Below are 12,974 nucleotides of genomic sequence, written 5' to 3'. Positions count from 1 at the left end.
CAAAGTCCCTTTATATTTTTTGGTTTGCACGAAATTTGGCACAGCGTAATGAATTAGTTCTAGAATGATGTGTGCTAAGTTTCATGAAAATCGGTTCAGATTTAGATATAGCTCCCATATATATTTTCATCCGATTTAATGTAGATGTTGCACCAAAGTCCCTATATATCTTTCGATTTGCACGAAAATTGGCACAGTGTAATGAATTAGGTCTAGAATGATGTGTGTTAAGTTTCGTGAAAATCGGCTCCCATATATATTTTCATCCGATTTAATGTAGATGTTGCACCAAAGTCCCTATATATCTTTCGATTTGCACGAAATTTGGCACAGTGTATTAGGTCTAGAATGATGTGTGTTAAGTTTCGTGAAAATCGGTTCAGATTTAGATATAGCCCACATATATATTTCCGTCCGATTTAATGTAGATATCTTTCGATTTGCACGATATTTGGCACAGTTCTAGAATGATGTATGTTAAGTTTCCTGAAATCGGTTCAGATTTAGATATAGCTTCTATATCTGACCAATTGAAAAATATAGTATCGGTTGCAGAATGACATGTTTATGGATCCAATTTCATTATATGGGTCCTTCAAAAATGCAACGTCTGTTAGGAATCATCTGTCAAATATACCCAAAGTGGTGAAGGGTATCATATACAGTCGGTTCCGTGCGACTTTACTACTTTCCTTACTCGTTTTTTAATATATTTTCGAGGACCTAATTCAATTTTCAAGTCATTGTCCGGCTCATAAATTTCTAAACTGACCTTAAACAAATGTATCGGATTATGGCATCTCAGTATTATCTTCATTTAGATTGACAGTCTAATAATGTTTAAGCATGTTTGTTGGTTGGTTGTGCATATTATATGTACTTAATCATAATTAAAAAACAGGGTCGTAGAAGGGGGTCTGCTGGGGGGAGCCCAACCCCTCTTTCAATTTTCGGAGGTTTCAAATATTTTATAATTTCTCGAGCTTTAAGTATTTCTCTTAGAACCTTTATCCTTATTCAAAAAATAGGACTAGCTACGCCCCTGCCATAAACAATTAATATGGAAATTTTCCATTTATTTGAAAGAAAAAAATATTAAATTTTATTTTTCAGATTTTTTTAGAGGTGAAAAGAAAAAAACCTGCATTGCGAAAAGTGATATAGGCCTAACAACCTATTTGGATTAGTTAACTACTTTGCAACAGTTGCAGCGAATTGAGAAATCAAGTTTCGCCAAATGACAATGAAATGCGGTTGGCTTTGTTCGAAATCGGCTAGAATTCCGATATAAATGGGAGGCGTGAAAATTGTTCTACAATTAGTAGCAAGTGTTTATTAAAAACAACAACATTAGCGAACATCAAATAAAGTGAGTGTGAACATAAAAAAAAAAACAAAAACAACAGCAATAAAAAAAATTAAATAAAAATCTGTAACTCTCCAAAAAAGGATAAAAAGTGTTCCGCAAAAAACACAAAAATAACTTCCTGTTTATCCTGATTTTTTGTGTGTGTTTGATTTACAGCTCCATCAAACATGAAATTCCTTACCGTTGCCTTTGTCATTGCTGCCTTCCTGATTGTCAGCATCGCTGCCGGTGATAAGTACACCACGAAATATGACAACATCGATGTTGATAATATTTTGAAATCGGAACGTCTTTTGAATAATTATCTGAATTGTTTGATGGACAAGGGCAGCTGCACGCCAGAGGGTGCAGAATTGAAAAAAGCCATACCCGATGCCCTGAAGACGGAATGCAGCAAATGCAGTGACAAGCAAAAGAAAGCTGTCGATAAGGTGGCCCACTTTTTGATCGACAACAAGCCGGAGCAGTGGAAACAATTGCAGGCCAAATACGATCCCGATAATGTTTACTATGGCAAATACAAGAAACATTTGTAAGCTGCAGCAGGAAGAGGATGAGAGGCCTTTATTTGCAATAAGTTTTGTGTTCAATCATTTTATATTTTTTTCGATTTTTCACATTTGATTTTAATCAATAAAATTATGATATTTTAAAATACTTTAAAAATATGATTTTTTTTAAATATTTTTTAAAGCTCTAAAATAGTGGCGATTTTTTACAAATATTTTTTCAAGCACCCTAATATAGGCCTCGATTCAAAAATAGGGTTTCTTGCACCCTAATAGCGTGGATTTTTTAAATATGTTTTCTGAGGTATTTTTTAGGCCTGAAGTTTTTAAAGTCCCAACATAGGCGAGGATTTTTTAAAAATATTATTTCGAGGTCCTAACATGGTCATAGGAGTGGATTAAAAAAAAAAATTTGAGGTCCCATCATAGGCATGGATTTTTAAAAAAATATTTTTTTCGAAGTCCTATGAAAAGCGTGAATTTCTTAGAATTGTTTTTCGGAGGTCCTTATATAGGAGTGGTGGCATAGGCCAGAGCAACGGCTCTGATTGGCTTTAACATGGGGAAGGGACCAGGCTTATTTTTGTCTCTCTTTCAACTCAATTGTGGACACTGAGCTCCCCGCAGTGTCACCTGGGGTAACTATTTTTATCATCCATTGAAATAGTGAGCTAATATGTGCCGCGAATTCACCCATAAGAACTGTAAAAAAATGGGTTGAGGCGTCGGGTTAGTTGCCCACACTCGGAAAACACCTCCTACTATGAAAAAGCAACGAAAAAGAAAATCAACCCACCCCCCTCCACCCCAATGTTGACGACCCCCGCAAATGTATAAAGGACCACGATCTGCGAATCTGCACTTGGAATGTGCGCACGTTGTGCAGAACAGGCGGCGCAGTGTTCGCTTTGGCGGATGTACTCAAGAACTACAAAGTCGATATTATTGCCTTACAGGAAATACGATGGAAAGGGACTGGCGTAAGTAAATCAGACGATTACGCCATGTATTATAGCTACCATGAAACGAGACGTGAATTTGGCTGCGGTTTTATGGTTAACAGGAGAATAAAAGACCTCGTCTCCAGATTCACTTCAGTAGATGAGCGAAATGCTATAATCCGTATAAAAGCGATGTTCTTCTACATCAGTTTTATTTGCGCCCATGCTCCGACGGAAGACGAAGATGAGCAGACCAAAAGACATTTTTTACAAGCGCCTAGAAACCGCATATGACCGTTGCCCTGGCCATGACATTAAAATTCTGCTAGGAGATTTTAATGCAAAAATCGAAAGGGAAAATATTCAGCACAGTGGCAAAATTCAGCCTTCATACAAACATCAGCAGCAAAAGCAACACTTCGCGGTAGCAAAGAAACCATGGAAATCCAGCACCAGATTCAAGCTCTCGATATACAAATGCAGCGTATAGGGCAACCCTGCAGACAGAGAAATCAAATTGTAATGTGTGATGGAGAAGGCATTCATCCAGTGTTTTAGAAAAGTCCGAGAGAGAGGAGAAACGTATTTTGGCAGCCAAAAGTGATCCAATGAACACGAAAAACGTGACGCGTGAAAAGCTGATAACACAACAGGCAGCCGAAAATTCTACCAACGGGCTAAAACTTACCCAACTGCTTTGGTGCAGGCACATCCTTCTGTAGAGATAAAGAAGGAATCCTGGCAAAGAACAGACAGCTGCTACAAAGTGCAGCAAAAGCAACATTTTGAAAAGCTTCTTCAAATACCCATGGCAGTGAAGAGGATACCCTGCGGACAGAACAACAAATGCGATGGAGAATTATACCACCTAGGAGAGAGAGAGAGAAACTTATTTTCAGAAATCAAGGCTGAAGAAGAAAAACGTGAGCGTGAGCAAATCGAGATGTACAGGAGTCAGAACAATTCAAAAATTTTACCAACGGTAAAACACCAAACCGAAGGCTTTGGTGCAGGCACATCCCCCAGCTGATTTTTACATTTTGGCAAGACAGAATGCATGTCAATGGTTGGAAACTCAGCATCCTGTGTCCCGTGCACAAAAAAGGAGACAAGACTGTATGTGCCAACTATCGCATATAAAGTGCTATCCAGCGTATTGTGTGAACGACTGAAGCAAATGGTCAATGACATTATTGAACCATACCAATGCGGCTTCAGACCTGACAAATCCACCATTGATCAGATTTTTACTCTGCGCCAAATCCTGGAAAAAACCCACGAAAAACACATCGACACATACCACCTATTCGTCGGCTATAAAGCCGCATTCGACAGCCCTATCCGTTCAGAGGTGTTTAAAGCCATGTCTGCGTTTGGCATTCCTGCAAAATTAGTTAGGCTATGCAGGATAACTTTAACTGGCACAAGATCAGCAGTTAAAGTCGGAAAGAACATCTCGGAGCCCTTTAATACCGAACCAGGATTCAGACAAGGTGAAAGTTTGTCGTGTGATCTTTTTAACATCCTGCTGGAAAAGGTCATACGAGAGGCAAAGGTAAACAGAAATGGCACTCTGTACACCAATAACACATGTTACTCGCCTACGCCGTTTACATCGGAATAATGGGTTGAACATTGAGAGCGATAACAGCCACCTTTGAACAAATTGAGAAGGAGTCTGCCAAAGTGGGTCTGGCAGTAAATGGCGAGAAGACCAAGCTGATGGTATCAACGCGCAAAACGTCCAGTAGACTCGGACCAACTGTGGAACGAGGTAGTCAAAGATTTTATATACCTTGGCACCGCCATTAATAAAGCGAATGACATCAGTTTTGAAATTCGGAGAAGGATTGTGAAGGCCTTGCTTTTGAGTTGTTTGCTCAGGCCATAGTAGAAGTCTGAGCAAACAACTCAAAAGCAAGGCCACCTCCCGCCAGACCAAACACACACTCTACAAGACGCTGACACTACCCGTGCTCTTATACGGATATGAAGCATGGGTACTTTCGCAAGCAGATGAGGCAGCTCTTGGAGTGTTTGAGAGAACAAATTTCCGAAACTTCTATGGGTCGATCTGCGTTGACGGTGAATATCGCCGTCGAATGAACCATGAGTTGTATCCAGCTATTCTCGGACATTGTTAGACGTTGGCTAGGTCATGTTGTGCGAATGGATGAAGATGCCCCAGCCCAGAAGGCATATAAAAAACGAACGAAGGGGAAGACCTCGATGGAAAGACCAACATTGCCAAATGTGGTCTTTCAAATTGGAAAAACTGCACAAAAGACGGACACGCCTGGAAATCTTTTTTAAGCTCGGCTTATGGAATGAAAGTTCTGTCACAAGCCAGCTAAGTAATTAAGACAATTTTTTTCCATTTCCGATTTTTTTATTATTAATTTTTTTTTAAACTTTTTTATTATTATTATTTCCAACACATTTCTCTCTCTCTCTCTCACTTTGCTCCAAACATTTACAAATGATTTCTATATTTATTGAAATACACATTATTGGGATCATATTTAGCCTGCAATTGCTTCCACTGTTCCGGCTTGTTATCGATAAGGAAATTGGCCACCTTATGAATGGCCTGCTTCTGTTTTTCACTGCATTTGCTGCATTCCGTTTGCAGGGCATCCGGTACGGCACGTTTCAACTCTTGAGCTTCTGGAGTACAGCTACCCTTGTCCATGAGACATTTGAAATAATTGTTAAGCAGACGATCCGATTTCAAGATTTCATCGATGTTGACATTGTCATATTTGGTGGTGTAGGTTCCCTGGGCCGTGGTGGCAACAATCATGTAGGCAGCAACAATATAGGCAAGGTAGATGTATTTCATTTTGATAATTTTTTTTTTTAATTTTTTTTTTCACAAAATTTTTATTTTTTTATTTCCGAATATTTGTTTTAAAATTCTTTGTTTTTAATTTTATTCACCTTGCTAGAATGCTTATAGGTAGAAGACTAATTTGAAATCTCAATTGCCCATCATTTTATATGTTAAATCTTCAGCAGAATGCAAATGCATTTGATTTTTTATTAACGTCATTTGCAAACCTGATTAATATTCTAAAACGAAAATGTTCGAATTTGAAAATTTCTTACGTTCGTAAGAAGGGTCTCTGACTCTCTGAGATGAAACAGGTTTCATTACTTTTTGATTCATAATAATGATGAGTCATAATAATTTTAATAGAAAAATGAATAAATGAAGTTTAACAAAATATTTAAAAAATTACAAAAGCTAATTAAAAAAATCCCCGAAAGTTTAGGTTCAAAAAAAATTTTTATAACAAATTCAAGAGAGGACTTTAGAAAAATTAAAAAAAAATCATGCCTTTGATAGGACATTGAAAAAATATTTTTAAAAAATCCAAGCCTTGGGTTAGGCATGAAAAACTATTTTTAAAAAATCCACGCCTTAGGTTAGGCTTGAAAAAATATTTTTAAAAAATCCACGCCATGGGTTAGGCTTAAAAAAATTTTTTTTAAAAATCAACGCCTTGGGTTACGCTTGAAAAAATATTTTTAAAAAATCCACGCCTTGGGTTAGGCTTGATAGGACCTCGAACTCACAGAACTTTCATTCCATAAGCCGAGCTTAGAAAAGATTTCCAGGCGCGTCGGTCTTTTGCGCAGTTTTTCCAAATTGAAAAACCATTTTCCGCAATGTTGTCATCGGCTTGATCTTTCCATCGTATTCCTGGCCTTCCCCTTCTGCGTGAACCATCAGCTGGTTCACTTTTATATGCCTTCTGGGCTGGGGCATTTTCATACATTCTCACAACATGACCTAGCCAACGTAGTAGCTGCAGCTCAATATGTCTAACAATGTCGATGTCAGAGGATAGCTGGTACAACTCATGGTTCAATCGACGGCGATATTCACCGTCAACGCAGATCGGACCATAGATCTTTCGGAAAATTTTTCTCTCAAACACTCCAAGAGCTGCTTCATCTGCTTGCACAAGTACCCTTGCTTCAGATCCATATAACAGCACGGGTAGTATCAGCGTCTTGAAGAGTGTGAGTTTGGTCTGGCGGGAGGTGGCCTTGCTTTTGAGTTGTTTGCTCAGACTATAGTGCCATCTGTTGGCTATTACTATCATTCTCCGAATTTCAAAACTGATGTCATTCGTTTTGTTTATGGCGCTACCAAGGTATATAAAATCTTTGACTACCTCGAAGCTGTAGTTGTCAAGTTCCACAGTTCGCCCGAGTCTACTGGACGTCTTGCGCGTTGATACCATTAGCTTGGTTTTCTCGCCGTTTACTGCCAGACCCACTTTGGCAGACTCCTTTTCAATTTGTTCAAAGGTGGCTGTTACCGCTCTCAGTGTTCGATCCATTATGTCTTGGTGTAGTTGGTGTTTGGTGTACAGAGTGTCATTTCTGTTCACTTTTGCCTCTCGTATGACCTTTTCCAGCAGGATGTTAAAAAGGTCACACGACAAACTGTCACCTTGTCTGAATCCTCGTTCGGTATTAAAGGGTTCCGAGAGGTCCATTCAGATTTTAACTGCTGATCGTGTGCCAGTTAATGTTATCCTGCATACCCAAATTAATTTTGCAGGAATGCCAAACGCAGACATGACTTTAAACACCTCTGAAAGGATAGGGCTGTCGAATGTGGCCATATAGTCGACGAATAGGTGGAATGTGTCGATATGTTTTTCGTGGGTTTTTTCTAGGATTTGGCGCAAAGTGAAAATCTGGTCAATGGTGGATTTGCCAGGTCTGAAGCCGCATTGGTATGGTCCAATAATGTCATTGACCATTGGCTTCTGTCGTTCACACAGTATGCTGCATAGGACTTTATATGCGATGGGAAGAAGGCTAATTCCTCTATAGTTGACACATATCGTCTTGTCTCCTGTTTTATGCACGGGACGCAGAATGCTGAGGATCCAATCATTGGGCATGCATTCTTCTAGCCAAATTGAACTAATCAGCTGGTACATGCTCCTAACCAGCATCTGACCACCAGTCTTGAATAGTTCGGCTGGTAGCCCATCGGCTCCTGCTGCTTTATTATTCTTCAACCGATTAATTACTATTCTGACCTCATCTTGGTTAGGTGGTATACCTTCATTTCTTATTGGTTCTGGAATATCCCCTTCACCGCTACTATTTCATATCAGAAGTTTTTCAAAATGCTCCTTCCAGATCCTCAGCACGCTGTCTGTATCTGTCACCAGATTTCCTTCTTCATCTCTACAGGAGGATGTGCCTGCACCAAAGCCTACGGTTTGGTGTTTTACTCGTTGGTAGAATTTTCGGGCTTCATTCTGATTCCTGTACACTTCCATTTGCTCACGCTCACGCTCACGTTTTTCTTGTTCTTTCTTTTTTTCAGAAAATACGTTTCTCCTCTCTCCTTTTCTCCCGATAGTTCTCCATCACATTACGTGCTGCTACTGTCCGCAGAGTTGCCCTATACGCTGCGTTTTTCATATCAGTAGCATTACGACACTCCTGATCGTACCACGGATTAATTTATGGCGGTCTTTGGCCTCGAAAAAATATTTTTAAAAAATCAACGCCTCGAAAACATATTTTAAAAAAATTCACGCCTCGAAAACATATTTTTAAAAAAATTCACGCCTCGAAAAAATAACTTTTAAAAATCCACGCCTTTGATAGGACCTCGAAAAAATGTTTTAGAAAGCTCAACGCCTTTGATAGCGCGATATTTTGAAAAAATCAGAGGCTATGATAGACAGTGGAAAAATATTTTAAAGAAAACAAAGGCTTTGGTGATCGAAAATATATTTTTAAAAATCCACGCCTTTGATAGGACATCGAAGAAATATTTTTATAAAATCTACGGCTTTGATAGGACCTTGTTTTTAAAAATTCCACGTCCCGAAATCTATCCCAAATAAAATTTTTTAAATATTTTCCGCCAGAGTTAGAGAAAAATAACTGAAAAATATTTAAAAAAATCAAACCAAATTTTTATTATTTTTTATAAAAAAATATTTATTTCTTTTTTTATAACAGCCAATTTTGGAATTTGTTTTAAATTAAAAAAAAAATAATAATTGGTCAACTAAAAACTAAAAAAAAGTACAGAGAAAGGGAAGGAAGGCGGGAAGAAGTGCCCTAAATTCACAGCTGATGACGATGATCAAAAACGACTTTCAAATCAATTTGAAAATTTCAATAGGATGCGTGAAAAATACTTCCGTTTTCAGGGTGGGGAAATAAATTATTGAATGATTTTAAAAAAGGTGTGGGGTGCGGTGTGGTGTGGTGTGGTGCGGGAAATAATTTAGATTTTAATGCCACGCTTCTCGGCCTCAATCTTGTATTTGTTGTAATAGGTCTGTTCGGGATCGTATTTAGCCTGCAACACCTTCCATTCTTCGGGTTTGTTGTCGATGATGTAACGCAAGACCTTATCGGAATTTTGACGTTGTTTCTCACTGCACTTGGAGCATTCGGTTTTCAGGGCATCGGGCAGCGACTTCTTCAGTTCACGGGCATCTGGGGTACATTTGCCCTGATCGATCAGGCAATTGTAGTAATTTTTGAATAGACGATCGGATTTCAAAATTTCATCGACATCTACGTTATCGTATTTGGTGGTGTATTTATCTTCGGCAGAGACAGCCAAGATGGCCATGGAGGCGAGGGCAATGACGGCAACGAAGAGTTTCATGTTGTCTGTCAAGAGGTGAAGAAAATCGATTAATAAAATCATAATTATGTTACGGGGGATTTAGTTAATCAATTTATGTGTCGATGTGTGTGTGTGTGAGTGTGTGTGTACATTACTGCCAGTCATTATTCCGATTGCAAAAGCCGGCTTTTGTCAAAATTGATCAATTGATTGTTCGTTCCGATCGATCAATTGATCGTTGGTTTGTTCGAAACGTCATTGCCTGATCAACAAATCATTTGTTCGTCGGTTTGTTGCTTCATCGAAGTGTTGGAAAAAAAGTTGCAAGGGCAACTGGTGTTGTTTACCCAGTCGTCGTCGACATCGACGTCGTTGTTGTTTTTGTTGTTGCTTTTGGTACATTTCCCATAACATAAATCTGGTAGGGGATATTTTTTTTTGTATAAAACCGGCAAGCTTTACGTCTGCGTATTGAAAATAAATTACATTATGTAATTGCAATTTACAGTCGTACCCATACATACACATACTTATACAAATATACAATGTATGTTCAGCTTGTTAACAAAAACCAGAAATCGGTAAGGCAGCAGTTTTGGTGCAAAGAGACCAAAGAAGCGGTTAAAACGACGAACGACTTTTTACAAAGGAGAGAAAATATAGGTCAAATTTTACTTTTGTTTGGGGTGCCACAGTGGGTGCTCGGCCTAATGAATACCTCTATAAAAGCAAGAATTAGAAATTGGCGATTGTTTTTACCGAAAGAAAATTTGAGATCTTTGAAAAAATGACACTTTAGTACCCAGTGAGATGCCGAAATACCAAATTTCAGCGGATTGGCTTTAATAACGTGCCCAAATTCTCAAAATTCCGAATTTTAGGAGGTTCGGTAATATGAGGGTAACTCTTAAAAGTGGACCAATATAGACATTTTTTAGTAGGAAGGCTTACTAACCAATAAGAATCAATAATACCAAATTACAGCCTATTCGGTTGAAAAATGTCCCCAAGATCCTTCAAATTCCGAATATCGGAGGGTATATTTATATGGAGGTTATACCAAAACGTGCATCGATATTGACCATTTTTGTTTGGAAGAGTTTGGCACCTAATGAGTATCGAAAATATCAAATTACAGCCAATTCGGTTGAAAATCGTGCTCAAAATTCTCTAAATTACGAATATTAGGGGGTTCGGTTATGTGGAGGTTACACCAAAAAGTGGACCGATATTGATTATTTTTGGTAGGATGATTTGACATTTACTGAGAACTCAAAATAGCAAATTATAAGCAATTTGGTTTAAAAACGTGTCCAAGATCTTTAAAATTCCGAATTTTCGGGGGTTCGGTTATATGGGGGCTACCTTAGAAATTGAACCTAAATTTTTGATTTTTGGTAGAGAGGTTTACTACTCAATGAGAACACAAAATACCAAATTATAGGAAATACGGTTGAAAAACGTGTCCAAGATCCTCAAAATTCCGAATTGTAGGGGGTTCGGTTATATGGGGGCCACCCTAAAAAGTAAACCAATACGGACAATTTTTTGTATGAAGGTTTACTACCCTATGCGAATCTAAAATACCAAATTACAGCCAATTCTGTTGAAAAACATGTCCAAGATCCTCAAAATTCGGCATTTTATGGGGTTAGGTTATATGGGGGCTACCTTAAAAAGTAAACCAATACAGATAATTTTTGGTATGAAGGTTTACTAGCCTATGAGAATCGATAATACTAAATTACAGTCAATTAAGTTGAAAACTGTGTTCAAGATCCTCAAAATACCGAAATTTTGAAGGTAGCGTTATATGGGGACAATACCAAAAAATTGACAAATATTCGTAATTTTTGATTAGGAGATTTTCACCCCAATGAAAACCCATAATACAAAATTACAACCAATTCGCTTGTAAAAGGTGTCCAAAAACCTTCAAATTCCGAATGTTGGAGGATATCGTTATTTGGGGGCCATACCAAAAGGTTGACTGATTTAAATAATTTTTCGGGGGGACATTAATTACCCAACGAGAACCCAAACAACTAAATTTTAGGCAATTTGGTTAAAAAAACGTACCCAAGAACCTCAAATTACCGAATATCGGAGAGTATCGTTATATGGGGGCTACACCAATACGTTGACCAATTTTGATTATTTTTGGTAGGAGGATTTGGCAGCCTATTAGAACTCAAAATACACAATTAAAGCAATTTCAATTTAAAAACATACCCAGATCCTAAAAATTCCGAAATTCGGTAGGTAGGGTTATATGGAGGCTAGACTAAATAGCGAAGCAATATTTTTGATTTCTGGTAGGAAGATTTGTCATACAATGAGAACTTAAAATGTCAAATTACAAATTATTTGGTTAAAAATTTTGAACAATTCGGAAGGTAGGGTTATATGGAGGCTATAACAAAAAGTGAAGAAATATCGATGATTTTTTGTAGGAGGATTTACTACCATATGACAACCCCCAATATTAGTCCAATTTATTTGATAAGATGGAAAGCCCTTAAAATATCCAAATTTTGGAGGCTATTCTGAGATTTTTTTAAAGTCCTGATTTTTAAAATTCAGATTTTTTTTATTTTGTTTTTCACTCATTTTTTGGATGAATGTAAAAACTTCTTAAAGTTTTAAGTTTTAATTTGTCTTCTATATTTTTATTTTATCCTGGAGATTTTGTAAAATCCCCACGGGGATTATGATCTCCTTATGGTGATGATCTCCAAATGGTGTATTTTTTTTAATAATAAAAATTTATATTTCAAAAACCTTAATTGGTTGATGCATTATTGTCTAACCTTTCAGATTCCCATATTTTTATTTTCCCCGGTAATTTATCAAAATCCCCACAAAATTCCAAAAAAAATGGATTTGATCGGTAAATTTGCGAATTTTGAGAAAATGTGGGTTTCGGGAAGATCTAAACTCGCTATAAAAATTATTTTATATAGACTATTTTTTATTGATTTATATATCCCTATATTTGTATTTATCCTGGAGATTTTCGAAAATCCCCACAGAGAACTCAACTATAGTTGTGAAACTATTATTTTTCCGACACACAAAATTTCGACATTTTTTTTCAAAATTGTATCCCAACTAAAATTTTTTGCAACACCTTCGATTTCCAATGATTTCTTCCAAACACCACTTTTGTGCAAAAAAATATTTTTTGCTTCTTCTTTGTTTATTAAATATTTTGTAATATTTTTTGTATTTTGCGAAATCTTTACAAGCTCACAAATTGCACACATGGACACACTCGTTAACACTTAACCACAAATTGAAAATTATTTCAGTTAATTTTTTCTTTTTTGGCAAAAAATCAACTTACAAGTTTTTTTTGGTATTTTTTTCAAGTAATTCCAAAAAATACTTTTTTTTTGTTTTGGTTTCAAAGCTGCTAACACCAAAGACAACTAACTTCAGGTTCAGAATCTAGCCGGCTTTTATATTAGTGACCACACCGGGTTAGGTGTTACAAGCCTCAGTAGTCTATGGTTAGGGCTTTTGTT

At 37.2% G+C, this 12,974-nt stretch overlaps 3 protein-coding genes across 3 annotated transcripts; 1 reads left to right on the top strand and 2 right to left on the bottom strand.

Annotated features, from left to right (window-relative positions):
- Positions 1 to 1,536: 1,536 nt before the first annotated feature.
- Positions 1,537 to 1,917, top strand: LOC133332413 (ejaculatory bulb-specific protein 3-like). Its single transcript, XM_061540816.1, has one exon. It carries the CDS (start codon positions 1,537 to 1,539, stop codon positions 1,903 to 1,905), a length of 369 nt encoding a protein of 122 aa, XP_061396800.1. The 3' UTR covers positions 1,906 to 1,917.
- A 3,375-nt stretch (positions 1,918 to 5,292) lies between these two features.
- LOC133332435 (ejaculatory bulb-specific protein 3-like) lies at positions 5,293 to 5,661 on the bottom strand. Its single transcript, XM_061540838.1, has one exon. It carries the CDS (start codon positions 5,659 to 5,661, stop codon positions 5,293 to 5,295), a length of 369 nt encoding a protein of 122 aa, XP_061396822.1.
- A 3,399-nt stretch (positions 5,662 to 9,060) lies between these two features.
- Positions 9,061 to 9,486, bottom strand: LOC133332410 (ejaculatory bulb-specific protein 3-like). The gene has a single exon (XM_061540813.1). The coding sequence runs from the start codon at positions 9,484 to 9,486 to the stop codon at positions 9,097 to 9,099; it is 390 nt and encodes a 129-aa protein (XP_061396797.1). The 3' UTR covers positions 9,061 to 9,096.
- Positions 9,487 to 12,974: the final 3,488 nt, after the last annotated feature.

Source organism: Musca vetustissima, unplaced genomic scaffold (genome assembly GCF_032173495.1).
Source record: "Musca vetustissima isolate MV318-11 ecotype Yass unplaced genomic scaffold, APGP_CSIRO_Mvet_v1 utg698, whole genome shotgun sequence".
Lineage (NCBI taxonomy): Eukaryota > Metazoa > Arthropoda > Insecta > Diptera > Muscidae > Musca > Musca vetustissima.
Note: the sequence above shows the minus strand (reverse complement) of the source record. Positions and strands in the feature narration are given on the sequence as shown.